General features: G+C 45.8%; 1 protein-coding gene across 2 annotated transcripts in view; it reads left to right on the top strand.

Moving 5' to 3' along the window:
- The window catches only part of LOC123365321 (carbonic anhydrase 13-like), a 37,902-nt gene extending 32,331 nt beyond the window's left edge, over positions 1-5,571 (top strand). For both annotated transcript variants that reach the window (XM_045008064.1, XM_045008063.1), the window contains exons 7-8: positions 2,199-2,400; positions 4,481-5,571. In XM_045008064.1, the coding sequence (XP_044863999.1) occupies positions 2,199-2,312 (114 nt within the window). In that variant the 3' untranslated portion in view covers positions 2,313-2,400; positions 4,481-5,571. The remainder of the gene's footprint in view (positions 1-2,198; positions 2,401-4,480) is intronic.
- Positions 5,572-15,030: the final 9,459 nt, after the last annotated feature.

The raw sequence follows: 15,030 nt of genomic DNA, 5'->3' as shown, positions 1-15,030 counted from the left end.
GCGTGCCATGTTATTAGTTACTTAAACACTTTAATTAACATAGTGGTGCAGGTTCTTAACTTTGGGTTTTGTCAGTGAAGTGTCCTGCTGATTAAACCTTGATTAAAGAAGTATGAGTCAGTAGTTTCTGTTTTTATTCTGTGGACTGAAACACTGACATACATGGTAAGGCTGTGAGTTTGGAAATCTGGATGTATTACGCAACTTGTACTGTTTTACATAAGTAGTACATAAGCATCACCACCCCGTTTACATACTTTTCCCTCCCTTGCCACTGTCAATCCATCATTTCCATCTACTCCGGTTCAAGTTTTTCCCTAGCTTTCCATCCCCACCCCCACCTCCTGAGCAAGCTTCCCCCTTGAGTTCCTCCACCTTCTCTTCCTTCCCCCTCCCAAGTTCCCCGTCTGCCCCTAACCCCATTTTGAGTATCCCCAATGTAACCCTCTGGTTCTCCCCTGTACCTGGAGCTTCCCCCGCCTCCCCAGAGTATGGTCTGTGCCCAATCTGTGGCCTAAAGGTGTGGGTAGAGTGACCCTAACTCTGTATCCCCTCCCAGTGCTGCTGTTCTAGCCATACTTCTAGGCTCACAGACAGGGTGTCTAATTCTAGGGAGCTCTGTGGTGAGGGCGCACCTGCAGCTGGATCTTTATGCTTAGAATCCAGACTGTAAGTATAGAGAAGCAGCCTAGTGTGCCTCTCTCTCTTTCCTACTTGGGAGCGTGTTGCTCAGGAGCCTAAGAGGGGACAATAAGGCCTGGTCCACACTTAAAAAGTTAGGTGGACATAGCTATGATGTTCATGGGTTTGGAAATAAAACCTTAGCTATACCGTCCTACCCCCCTCCTCCAGTGTAGACATATCTGTGTTGACAGAAGAATATTTCCGTCAACCTTGCTCCCATCATTCGAGAAGGTGGAGTTCCTACAGCAATGGAAAAATCTCTTCCTTTGGTGTAGGGTGCGTCTAAGTTAAAGGATTATGCCAACATAGCTTTGAAAACATGGCTATGCTGGTATAGTCTCTGAAGTGTAGAAATGCCCTAAGAATGGGACTCTCCTGGCCAGTCCTGAAGCCTTATGGGCGGTGACTGTGGGCTTGATTCTCTACCCTCTTATGGCTAAATTGTACTTCTGAGGCACAGTCCAAAGCAAAAGGCAGTGACTTACTGAAATCAATGGGAGTACTAGGAGTAAGGTTCTACTCAATGTGAGGAAGTGACAGAATCTGGTCATCAGCGATTTTCTACCCTCTGCTGCCTCTCCCAGATAACTACCTTAATAACCACTTTATTTTGGATGCTCGTTTTCTGAAGGAAGTTTGTCCCTGCTCCTCCCAGACAGTGACCCTGCCATAACATACTATATGTCCACTATCACAATCATGACTTTTGTGCTGCCCTGCTAATGGTAACTAAATAAAGGAAATTAGTCTGAAGCAAGCTAGTGTATAAAACTAATAACTATTCATAATAGGTCAGATTAGCAAGGTTCAGATCTAGAATCAAATCCAGATCTAAATGCCCTCACAGTTCATAATTATTTGCGCTGGGTGTTCCAGTTTGCCGTATTGCTGAGATAAATCCAAATTGTGAAGTTTGGATAGAGATTTAAACATTTCCTAATTGTAAGTGTGTGTGAGAGAAAGTTTGGATCAGATATTTTGGTTTGGGCTCATCTCTAGTAATTATTATTTGCTTTGTATTGTGTGCCAGGTGGATGATGTAAAAATGGTAACTAGAGAAGTGTTTTGTAGCACAGCATCCATCATTCTTCACTGATGGTGATATTTCTGCACCATGAGGGCATACAGTCTGATTTTGTTTGCCTGCTCATGTTGGCGCCCAGGCAATCTGTATGCAGGGGAAAAAACTTAGTGGGAACGATGCTGGCCTTTGGACTGAAAATAGGGTGCAGAAATCTTAAAAGAGAATTCTTTTTAGGCTTCAGGTTAGGAAAGATCAAGTGTGAATACCATGCTATACCCAGACAATGCCTGAAACAACACTCACAAAATGTAAATGAAAAACAATAGCTAACAGGAATAAGGGCTGAAATGGCCATTTCACATGTACAATTCCCATGTACAGTCTTGGCGAAATAAGGTGACAAGTATGTTCATGTTTTTTACTTAGAATTCTTCATTTAGCCTTAGCATGACAATTCTCTGCTGAACTCTATATCTCTTTTCATCTGCAGATAGCCAAATTCCGCAGCCTTCTGTGTACTGCTGAGGGAGAGGTAGCCTGCTGCATGCTGAGAAACTATCGGCCACCACAGCCTTTAAAGGGACGGGAAGTCAGAAGGAATTAAGGAGTAAAGCAAGAATCAGCCACTGCTGAGACCACTTAGGAGGCTGAATTAGTTTTTAATAATGATATGCTTTGTGCCTAATGAATAGGTATTATTTTATTATTCAGTTACAATGCAGTCATTTCAGCAAGATAAAGATGTCCTGACTTGTAGCATTTGGGCTGATTTTAACTGGTTTGAATGGGTTTTGCCCCTATTGGTACGTGTGCATTGTGGTGTTAGTGTTTGCAGCAGAGCTTACTGAACAACTTCGTTTCAGTCTGTGCATGTGAATGCAATCATACATATTGAGTCTGATCCTACAGAGTGCTGAGCAACTCCTGCAAGGTATTGGATACTCTCAACTCTCTTTCTTTCATGTCAGTTGCAGTTGAGCATACATAGCCCACTGAAGGGCTAAGCCCATTTTTTTAACACCATAAATCTTTCTTTAGGGACTAGACTGGGCTCTTCCTTTAATTTTCAAGGAGAACTTAGTTATTTCAAAGCTGGTAGGATTTCATTACTGATCATAAGCAAAGTGATCCTGTTTAAGCTGGGACGCCATGATAGATTTACCAAAAAATATAGTATCCACTAATGACATTTAACCCATAAAGTATACAAATGGATTCACAGGCATTGACTTCCTCCGGGCCCTGGGGTGCTCAACCCCCCGCTCTGCCCCAGGCCCCGCTCCCACACGACCCTTTCACCCAAACCCCTGCTCTGCCTCTTCCCACCTACACCCCAGGCACTGCCCGCATCTCACCCCTTCCCCCAAACTCTGTCCTGCCTCTTCCCGCCCCCACTCCACCTCTGCCCCACCACTTCCCGCTCTGTCCTGCCACCTCCCTCGAGCGTGCCCCATCCCCGCTTCTCCCCAGGGCCTCTTGCATGCTGCGGAACAGCTGACTGCAGCAGGTGGGAGGCGCTGGGAGGAAGGGGGAGAAGTTGATCAGTGGGGCACCAGCAGATGGTAGGCGCTGAGGGGAAGGGAGGGAGCTGGCTGCCGGTGGGTGCAGTGCACCCGCTATTTTTTTTCCATGGGTGTTCCAGCCCTGGAGTAATCACGGAGTCAGTGCCTATGAATGTATTACAATCCCTTTGTTTTGACTGCATCATAGGAGTGCTGGTATATTGTACCATGGTTTAGCAATACGATGCTAGTAAGCAATATGCGATCATATCAGATGGATTCTGTATGCCCAAATTCCACCTCATGTAAGCCAGACAGTTCCTGGCACCTATAGGGGCATGCAAGGGGGAAGGACGCATGAAGCCTCCCTCCCTTGCATCTCTCACCCAGCAGGTGAGCATGGTCTGGAACATGTCTTTAGAATGTATTTGACATGATCCCATATTGCTTAACGTGCGTTCCTAACACTCAAACGTGCACTAGCCACTTCAGAAGATGGCTCTGCCTCCTCTTGTCCCATCATGCTTCCTACCAGCCAGCTCTCCTGGCCAGGGACACAGAGCATGCTGTATACCATTGCCAGAAAAGAGAACACCCCATGCTGAAGATACTGTGCTTCTCTGATGTGTAATGCTTCCATGTACCTGCTGGAGCACTGCCCCATGCTCAGCGCTCTCTGTCAGACACAGCTGAGCCCGATAGAGTTACATTTAATTCACATGACAAAACCCCCCTACGTTTATCAGAGGGGTAGCCGTGTTAGTCTGTATCCACAAAAACAACAAGGAGTCTGGTGACACGTTAAAGACTAACAGATTTATTTGGGCATAAGCTTTCATGGGCAAAACCCCCACTTCTTCAGATACAAGAAGTGGGGTTTTTACCCCCAAAAGCTTATGCCCAAATAAATCTGTTAGTCTTTAAGGTGCCACCAGACTCCTCATTGTTTCCCCCTACATTTAGATAAAGTTAAGGATCTGACACATTCACAATTCCCAGTTAACAGGGCATATTAGGGTGATGTCCCACAATGCCCATGGATTGGAAGCTTAGGCTTTACCTATGAATCGCCTTTGAGCTTGTGTTTCTCTCAGATGCTTTTCATTGTTGGAATGTAATTTTTATTAAGGCAATTTTCTTCTTTTGTTTTTAGTGAACTAGCTGTAGCCCTCAAAATAGGAAAATTATGGCCTAAACTGTCCCTTCTGCTTCTATAAGCAAAGGGAACTGAAATCTCAGTAGCTCTTTCCTCTCAATCCTTTTCCTTCAGCACTTCTCCACTGGTCTTCTGCGGAGTTGGTGCCATGCCTTGTTTTGAAAACAGAGCTGGATGTTGATGGGAGTGAAGCAAAGGACCAGCCACTCTCTGCAGCAACTTCCCTGTTGAGCCTGTGGATTTCTGCTCAAAAATCCAATCAGGATTTAATGCCGCGTGAAGTGGTGGTAACTCCCCCTGACTATCAGACAGTGGCCACACAACTCCCGCAGGATTGGGAGGAAGTGTCAGAGCAGCCACATGGAGGGAAAAGCCACCCTTCCATGTGATTATTTCTTTCTCCAAGATGCCTAGGACTGTAGGTTTTGTAGGTTGTACCTCTTGCCTCCTCCATTGGTACTGTGACCCATCCTCCAGGAGGGGAAAATTGAGGGGATACCATACAAGCAAGGCCAACCTTGCAGAGATTCCCAAGTCCCTTGTATTCCTCTATAAATAAATAGGTTGTTTAGATAGATAGATAAGTAAGTCTTATTGTTCTCTCCTCCACTCCAGTAGAGTGCCTCCTTTAAAGGGGAGCTTAAGTTGCTTCTGTTACTGCAGGTCCTCTCACTGCAATACAGTATTTTGAGCAGTGAGAAAAAGAAAACTGGCTATGGGAGAAGCAATAGAGCCAATGCAGCAGCAGGAGCTGTGGACAAGAATGGCCAAATGTAAAACCTGCAGGCACTTTTTTTCAGTCCCCACTAACCAGGATAGGCAGGAGGACCCAGGTAGATATAAAAAGATTTGAGTGTGGTCTCATTCAAATGACAAGTATATATATAGAGTATAATTGCTGGCATGTGTGTTTTTTCACTTTCTTTTTTGATCTGATGTTGCATCTGGTATGTTTCCCTGTCGTGTGAGTAGCTGCAGAACATGATGAATGAAGTTTACACATTATGTAAAGGGCGCTAAAGAACTGATTTGCCTGAGGACAGGAATAATGAGGCTACTACTGTGTGTGTTCATATTAGAAATAAAATAAGTTTTAGCTGTTTTTCCTGCATTGAAAATAAATAGTGGAGCGGATACAGTGGTTTGATATTTGTAAGGATTTTATCAAATAAAAACAGATGTTGTCAACGTGTCTTGTACTTCCCACTGAATAAACTGGAGTTTGTCGACAGCCTACAGATTTGCCTAGATGCCTACAGCCAAGCTTGTGGTTCAGTTTCAGCATTTGCTTCTCAACTCTAGTTTGTGATCAATCTGAAGACAAACTAGTTGAAAATAAGTCTGGAGTAGATATTGTTAACTGGATCTGAGTGAAATGTCTTGGGCAGTATTAGGTCATCCAATAGTTGGCACTCTTTATTTTGGTACAATGTGTCTAAAATATTGTGGTGCCCTATTAGTTGCTGAGACATACTGCAACTGAGCAGGCAATGCTAAAACATGGACCTCCTCTGCCTCTTAGCAGTGGCTTTGTTAGTTATATTGATTGTGTTGGCCTCCTTCTGTGTTTGGGACTTGATACCAAGAAGTATAAAATGTGCAGTCACCCAAAAGATGAAGAGCATTTGCTGAGAACTGGAGCTGTTAGGAACGACATGTAGCTGGGTGGCTGGTTGCCACAAGACTTTTATTTTCAGAATTAAACAGACCCTTGGCTCCAGGACCTGAGTGAGGCAGGGGAGCTTTATGATTCTCAGGGCTGTCAAAGGCCATTTCCAATGCCGACACAATTTAGAACAGCCTCAAGACTGTTGTTACTTGGGCCTGGTGGCCCCAACCTCCAAGGAGCTGTTTCAGCATCTGGAGATGCTGGATCAAGAATGCAGTCCAGCCACCTTCCTTTTCCACCAGTCCTTCCCCTAACATGCCTTCATGTTGGGGCCTTTGAGAGTGTTGGTGTGGAGTTAGCTGTGCCAATGCTTCAGCGGTTGGGAATTTCATTATACTGAGGGAATCCCCAGAAGCTGATTAAACAGGCTTTAAAGCCCCTTTAACCTTTCTTCACCACACTGGTGGTGCATAGTTGGGGCCAGAATCTAGCCCACTTTTTTTATTTAACAGAATGGTAAAATAGCACTTGGAGCTCAACTGTGCCACTACTGCATCCTTTTGTGAGTTGTGTCCTGTTACCCATCTTGCATCCAGTCATCTCTGCTGCCTGCTGATGTGGGGGCAGGGGAGTTCCACTGCCTCCCAGACCCTTTGAGGCACTGTGCTCCTGCAGGGGAGGAAGGTGGGGGAGCAGTTCCTTTGCTCTGGAGAGTGTAGGGTCTGCAGTTTGGTTTGGTACCTTTGTGGGCTGCACAAAGTAGTGAAGACCCCTAGAACCTTCCCTTCCTCAGGCTCTGCAGCTGCAACAATGCCAGGCAGAACCTGGCCTTTACATCTCATGTTTTTGTAGGGCCGTTGCTTTTCTGTGGATGTGTGGAGGCGAGGGAGAGGGTAGAGTCACAACATCTCTCTCCTTTTGTATGGACCATGGCAATACAGGTTCTAATTCCTTCTCTTCTCATGGGTGCCTGGTGCCCCACTGAGGGTGGGAAGGAGGCATGGCCATGGTTCCACCCCCAATGCAGCAGCCAGTAGAGCTGCCCAGCTGTGCAGGAACAGGGGGGAAAGAAAGCTGCACCCTATTAGATGGCAGCCCAGGAGCATGCTCTCTCCAGCAGAATGTTTCTCGGTGCTCCTCCAGGGGTGATGCATCTTCCCACAGCCCTTTAAGAGGCTCTGCCTAAATGACCCAATCAAGCAGATCACTTTCTCTGGGTCAGATCCTGCAGCTTTTACCCACAGAGAAAGCAGGCATTAACCAATGGAACAATGTATGAAAGAATAGATGTTTTTCTAATAGATCTGCTCTATGAATTATTTTGGAGAAGTTCTGTGTCCTGTGCTGTAGAGGAGGACAGGCTAGATGATCAAAATGGTCCCTTCTGGCCTTGGAAACTATGAATCTATGAAAAGTGCAGGATGAAGTTCTAAAATAGAACCATACTTTGGTAAAGGGGCAGAGGGATGAGCATAGGCTGCTCTAGCTATAGGCAGACTAGGCAGTTGCCGGCAGTGGCAGTGGCAAGGGATGATGCTGGCAGTACTGCCTTGGGGAGAGATCAGCCACCAGCCAGGGCTCCAAGGAGCAAGAAGCAGCCCTCACCTGGGCTGCTGGGGAAACGCTACTACTCCCCACCCCCAGCACAGGTAAGTTCACTGCCATGGCCATGACTCATCGCTGAGCAACTCAGAGCTACTCCTAGTGGCACTGCAACTGCTGCAGGGGCTTTGGCCCCTGCAGCAACCCACCCAGCTCCATGTCGGCCCTGGCTGCCACTTCAACTCCACTATGCCCAGGTTCTGAAGGTGCTACCACTGCAAATGCTGCAAGTCCGACAGTGAAGAATGCATCCAGAAAGGTGCAGGGGTTACAGAGGGCCTGCTGGGGGGTGCAGGCTGGAGATGTGGAATGTGGGGATGTGGGCTGGGCAGTGGGTGAGGGGTGCACACCGGGGGTGCAGAGTGTGTGTGGGGGCTGGTGGGAGGATACAGGCGGAGCTGGGGGTGTGGAGTGTGGGTGGCTGGGCAAGTGGTACAGGCTGGGAGGGATTGGGGGTGTGAGTGGCTGGGCAGAGTGTGCAGTCTGGGATGGACTGGGGATGTGGAATACAGGAAGCCATGCTAGGAACTGGCAGTGCGGGGTGGGCAAGGTGTGAGGCAGAGCCAGGCTGGGGGTTCAGGGGCCAAGGTATGGAGACTCCCATTCTGTCCGGTGGAAAGGAACCCACTGCCCCCTGTGTGAGGGGGATCAGCGGTCCCAACCCAGGTGGCTTTATGCAGGGCAGGGGTTCTGTGCTTTCCATTAACTGGGGCCCCACACGCTAGGAGCTGTCCCTGCCAGTGCCTGTGTGTTGGACTGTTCCTATACCATGGGGTCTGTCACCAGGACCCAACAACCTCTGCAGCCCCAGTCCATCCCCCCAAGCTCCTCCCCCACATCTCCTTTCTCTATCACTGTAGACAACACCACCATCCTGTCTGTAAATCAGGCCCATACCCTGAGCACCATCTTCAACTTGGATGTCTCTCTAGATCCTCACCTCCAGGCTAGGTCTAAATCTTGTCGATTCTTTCTGCATAATGTCTCCAAGATACAGCTTTCCTTATCCATCCACTGAGCTAAAACACTTGTCCAAGCTCTGATCATCTTGTGTCTCTATTGTGGTAAAATCCTTCTCTCTGGCCTTGACAAATGCAGTCTTGTCCCATTCATATCCATTCACAATGCTGCTGCAAAGATCATGTTCTTAGCCATCACTTTGGCCATGTCACCTCTGCCTTTGTATGCTTCCATTGTCTTCCCCTTCTTCAGCTCATCAAACAAACTACCCTTTCATGGCCCCTATTCCCACCCTGCCTATCATCTCTCATTTGCTCCAATTGGCTCAATGCCAGCCTCTGTTGTCTACTTGTTAATTTTAAAACAAGCACCTTTGTGATTTCTTTGATGCTGCCCTCCTGCTGCCACCACAAACATCCATGAAACTAAATCATTATCCCCCTGCAAAATGCTCCTCAAAACTCACCTTTGCTCTGATCCCTACAAAAAAACCTTGACAACGGTTGGGCTACTGGTGCACTGATACCACTGCCTATCAGGCTGTCCAATATTGTCTCATTGTTTCCTTGTAATTCTCTGTCTGTCTGTATCCATCTGTTGTCTGTTTCCTTATACTTCGATTGTAAGCTGTTTGGGGGCAGAGACCATCTTTTTGTTCTGTGTTTGTACAGCACCTAGCACAGAGAAGTGTCTATGTATTCTATGATTACATGACCACATAATCTGCTCTGGATCCATCCCTTGCCTTGGTATGTAAGCGTTCATTTAAAAAAATTCTTCTAGGCCTCATGACTGTGAAGAAAACCTTAAAAACAGGAAACACATGAAAACCAATGGAGTGCTGTGTTCTTGACTCTGCAGACAGATTGAGACAATAGCTCTGGGAGATGTGAACTGCTTTGTTCCTCTCAGTGGGTGTTGACTCTGAAACCTAACGATGCTATTGTAAATGACAACTCAATTAACTATTTCACTGCTGATCATTTTAGCAGAAATAGCCAACAAATATACTGTTGCATCCCACGATACTAAACTGCCTCCTCAATTGGATAGTTAAATGTCAAAGTAATACCAGGGTTATTGAAGTAAGTTGATTATTCAGGATCATATTTAATTAATCAAAACTCTCCATTAAAAATATTTAAATAAAGCTACTGCAGAATTTCCAGTATATTGCACCAGGGCCCTGCAGAAACCCAGGATCTTCCTGATTAATTTAGGTCCAGCTTGCCACAGAATACATGGGACCTTGGTAAGAACAGAACCAAAGGCTAGGGTAGTCTGCATGGATGCCTGCTGTCGGATATTGATTCCTTGTTTGAATACTACTCTATTGCAATTAGACTGAATGGATAAATGAATGAATAAACCTTTAGGCTGAAATGATGTAGGTGCACTAGGATATGGGATCAAAGTCATCCTCTCTTACTGTTGGATCAAAGCCAATGCAAAGAGGAGGCAGCCAACTTACTGGTAACGCTGATTGGTGAAGCAGAGGCATTTGTTTTCAAAGTGAGAGATATTTATTCCCTGATAGCATTATATACCTGTGACTTCCTTTCCACTTTACCTGTTGATTAAAATACCAATAGAAGAAACAGATAATTCAAGAACATGTTTGTTTTTCTGACCTGCATTAATACACTACAGTCACAACTACTCATTTTACTGGGATTGGTTGGATTGTGGAACAAATTTGTTTTGTGGTTAAGCCAGTCAGAAAACACCTTATTTATCAAAATGATACTGTTTTAAATTGCTGTACTTTGACCAAAAGGCTCATTTCTGGTTGTCCAGTTATTTTGATTTGATTAGTAGGCAATGGTTGCATATTGTGTAATTGATACTTAATAATTATTGTTACTCTTTGAATAGTAGATAGTAATAATACACAGTATTCTCATTAGCAAGGCAAGGCAAATAATTGAACTTTTCTGTTTGGTATTCATACACTGACAACATTTGTATAGTTTGTCAGGCCAATAAAGTACTATAAAATTGAACTGAAATTGTATCCTATTGCCTGACCTCTAATGGCATAGGCATCAGTCCCAGGGTAGGTTTTGGTTCCTGGGTACTATAATGATGGTTGTGTTAGAATTCATAAGGTTTATTAGCCAGGCAGTGTGGAGAATGTTGCAGTATATGATGTGTTTTATATTATTTTAGGTGTGAGCTATGTGGGAGGTAAAATATATGAGTAGATGTCAGATAGTGGCTTGAAACCTATAGACTCTGTGAGGCCCATTGGGTTGCTATGAGCCACTCTGGAATTTTGGTTCAAAAGCCAGCAGTGGGAAGCGTGTGGAGAATTGCCAGCTGTAGGTGGTTTGGTCTGGCCTTATGGAAGTTGTCAAGAAAGGTCTCTCAGACTCCTGAGACTGGTCCATCAGGGATGATGATGGTCTGGGCTGCTGAGAGGGCGGTATGGAGACCAGATTAAGAGAACACTGGACTCTGTGGCTTATGGAAAGGAAGCCTGAACTGGGATATGAAATAAGACTTTTGGGGGCTTGAAAAGGACAGTGGGCACTTTCAGATCAGTACTGGAATTAATTCATAGATTTTAATGGAAAATAACAAATCACAAGTTTGTTAATTCAATCTGCAATGGAGCTGTTGTGAAGGGTGCTTTCTGCAGCGGCCTTTGAAAATACTGACCATACCGATCAGGGAGCTCTGCTCCTAAGGCCAGGGTCCTTGTAAGAGGGAACAGAGGGAAAAGGGCCCTGAGGTAAAATTTCCAAGTGAGAAGCTTGGTGGTGGCTGCAGGTATCCGAGACTGTCTTGTAGGAAACTCAAGGTTATGACAATGGAGATTGTAAATTCATGTCTACTTGTTTGTGGGAAGTGCCTAGCGTACTTTCAGATATTCAAAATTATTATTACCAATAGAACAAGATTTTGTGATCACTCCATGCATATTCTTGTAGTGGCAGGGATCATCATGCTTTTCCATGATAAGGAGGGTAATGAATCTGAAAAAAGCATAATAAATAGCTTTATATTAACTCAGTGAATGAGAGACTTCAACTGGGCACAAATGCTTGACAGGAGTTGCCATGGAGAAGGAAGAAAAACAATAGGTAATGTGGTGAATATAACCTGCAGCTCTTAGTCTTTGCAGCCTGTTTCTACCAGTAGGTGTCACTGCAAACAAGCAGTGGTCAGTGTGTCAGACTCTTAACTTAGTAGCTGGAAAACATATGTACTACATTTAAGTTTAAGCCCATGGGGGGGAAAAGAGTGTAAAATGATCTAAGGATGTACCAGTGCTTATGGCTTATTTCCTTTCTTAAAAGTAAACTGCAAGTAAAAAGAAAGGAATGAATGAGATCTCAGATTGTTAGAAGAATATACACCTCTACCCCGATATAACGCGGTCCTCGGGAGACAAAAAATCTCACCGCTTTATAGATGAGATTGCATTATATCAAACTTGCTTTGCCCCCCTGTTCCTTGTTCCCTGACTGCCCCCTCCAGAGACCCCTGTCCCTAATCATCCCCAGGACTCCATCCCCTACCCATCCCCCCTGTCCCCTGACTATTCAGACCCCTGTCCCCCTAGGGTGACCAGACAGCAAATGGGAAAACTCGGGACAGGGGGTGGGGGGTAATAGGACCCTATATAAGAAAAAGACCCAAAAATCGGGACTGTCCCTATAAAATCGGGACATCTGGTCACCCTATATCTTCCCCCGTGACAGGCACTCACCGGCAGTGGCGGGAAGCGGAGCAGCCCGGCCCCAGTCTGCTCCACTCCGCCAGCTCCCAGCTGTGGCGCTCCGCTTCCCGCTGCCGTTGAGTGCAGGGAGGTTGGGGAAAAGATGCCCCCCCCCGCACTCACCTGCAGAGGGAAGCTGAGCAACGCGACCCCAGCCTGCTCTGCTTTCCTTGCCCCAGCCCCAGCCATGTTGCTGGGGGGCAGCTGGGGAAAGGTCCTGCACTCACCTGTGGCGGGAAGTGGAGCACCACGGCTGGGAGCTGGAGGAGTAGAGCGGGCTGGGACCAGGCTGCTCCGCTTCCACCGCTGCTGGTGAGTGCGGGGGGGGGATCCCTTCCCCAAGCCCCCTCCCCCGAGCGACACAGCTGGGGCTAGGGCGAGGGAAGCAGAGCAGGCTGCTCCCGGCCCCCCGCTAATCCCTCGGGCCACTCTGGGACTGCAGGGCCCCCAAAAGTGCCCTCCCACAGCTCCTGCCCCCCAGACCCTGGGGGGGGAGCCCCTGACTGCCCCTGAGACCCTGTGCCCCTTATCGAACCCCTCGGCCCCGGCCTGGCCTGGCACCCTTAACACGCTGCTCAGAACAGCGTGTCAGAGCTTTACCACGTTGTATGCGAACCCGCATTCTATCAGGTCGCGTTATATCGGGGTAGAGGTGTATGTGCAGGTTTGACGGGCTGCATTCTGGGTGATTCTTTGTGCAGAATGCACATGCAACTGCTCACTTACTTTGATTGAGCAATTAGTATCAAATGTTTCCCCACATAATTGCCCATTTAGACCCCTGACTAGCCTTTTGCAAGTGCAAATTCCCAATTTGCAGTTGCAATAAATGCACACAAACCCACAAAGTTAGGCAAACAATTGCACACACTTTTGTGTAAATGAACCTCCAACCTCTCATTCACAGAATTTGACTGACATTCCAATATATTTCCTGACAAACCCTAGATAAATGATTCAGACACATCTGGGGGGCCCTACAAAGTCATTCAGTTGGGTTGCACATCTGCAAGACCCTAGATTCAGCGTGCACACGTCTCCTCCACCTGCCACATGCTTATGCCACTCATTTTGCTTGAGCTTGGATATTGTTGCAGCTGAAGGTGGAAGAGAGTAAGTAATGCATCCAGGGTGATGCATGTGTTTGTGGAGAGAATTAGCGAAATTGAGGATGGAGGTTTCATTTAAATAAACCTACCATCTGTCTCTGCCTCATGATAAAAGCAGTGCAATCCTACTTCATTAGGAGTCACAAGTTATCATCTCAGCCAGCAGGAAGCAGTGTATATCCAACACCATAAAACACTGGAATATGATTAGTAAACTTAACAATAACATTTGTGTGTGTTCTTGACTTGCAGGTGCAGGTTTGACAGCATTAACTGCAATCCTGAACTCAGGGTTTCATGTTTCCTCTGCAGCAGTTGCAAAACCTCAAACAACAAAATCAGAGCACAAAAGGAGACATAAAATCCTGAACTTCAAAATTGACAAGTAAGTGAAAGAAATGTTTTCAGATTCTGGATCTGGTTCTCCTCTTACAAAAGTGTAGCTCCATTGGCTACAGTGGGACTTCTCATGGAGTAAGGTAATGTTCAAAATAAGGAAGGGTGGCAGAATCAGGCCCTTTGAAAACATACAAAGAACCTCATTCTCCTCTCAGTTACATCAGTGTAAGTCAGAAATAACTCAATGGATATCCATGAATTTCAAATGATGTAAAACTTGTTTATTGTGCTCAAAATGTGTTGTTTTCTTAGACCCAAGTGAGCCAGGTTCTCCACATTTAACCATGCGACTTCATGCCCCAACACCTTGCTTATGTAACACTGGCAGTCTCTGGTGATCATCGGGCGGGATCAAACCTGGGATATTTGGAGTTTAGTGCATGAGCCTCTACTGCATGAGCTAAAAGCCAACTCATTTACGCGCTCTCTCTAAGTGGTCTTGGTGCCACTAAATGGTACAGAACACCACACCTAGGAGGTGTGTGGGTTACACTTACATCTGTGCATACCTCTTCAATCAGGTTTCACAGTTATAAGTGCCAAGATGAGGATCTTTCAGAAGTTAATTGAGAAGGAGGAGAAGATTTTGTTAAAAATTTATCCATGTTAGCAGAAGCATGATACAACACATTTGCAATCAGTAGAGAACACTGAGACTTTTCTCAGTACTGTTTACGGTATCAAATATGTGTGGTGTACATCCTGGAGCACTGCTCAGTCCTGATATCATGAGTGCTCCCGCCCTGTAATTAGATGTCCATGTTGCAAAGCTGGATTATTTCCTGGTTAATGTAGTGTAGAAATTTTTGAAAAGTAGGCGATGGGCCATATTGTGCCTCCAATACCCACATGCAACGGACACAAGGGACCATATCTTCAGCTGCTGTTAATTCATGTAGCTCCACTGATGTCAACAGAACATCCATGTACACTGACTCAGGATCTGGCCCAAAGAATCTGATGGAGATATTCAGGTCTCCAACTCTTGATCCAAACAGGATGTTCTGTGTAAGTGGGACTGTCAGATGTAAATTGCTGAAAGGAAAAATCTTCACTGGTTCACACAACTCCTTTTTTTGGAAAGCAAACTGTCCACCTCTATTAACTGAAATGTGAACAGAATGCTTATGAAAGATAGGCAAATGTATTTGTACACAGCATAGCACCTCACTCTATTTGTCATGCTTTTATTTATTTTTTTCTGGGTAAATAGAGAAATACAGGCATTTAAGCCTGGGATCTTTTCAGAGCATTACACTCT

The sequence above is a fragment of the Mauremys mutica genome, chromosome 2 (assembly GCF_020497125.1).
Source record: "Mauremys mutica isolate MM-2020 ecotype Southern chromosome 2, ASM2049712v1, whole genome shotgun sequence".
NCBI classification, from domain to species: Eukaryota; Metazoa; Chordata; order Testudines; family Geoemydidae; genus Mauremys; species Mauremys mutica.
The sequence above is the reverse complement of the archived record's forward strand: the minus strand, read 5'-3'. Positions and strand labels throughout refer to the sequence as shown.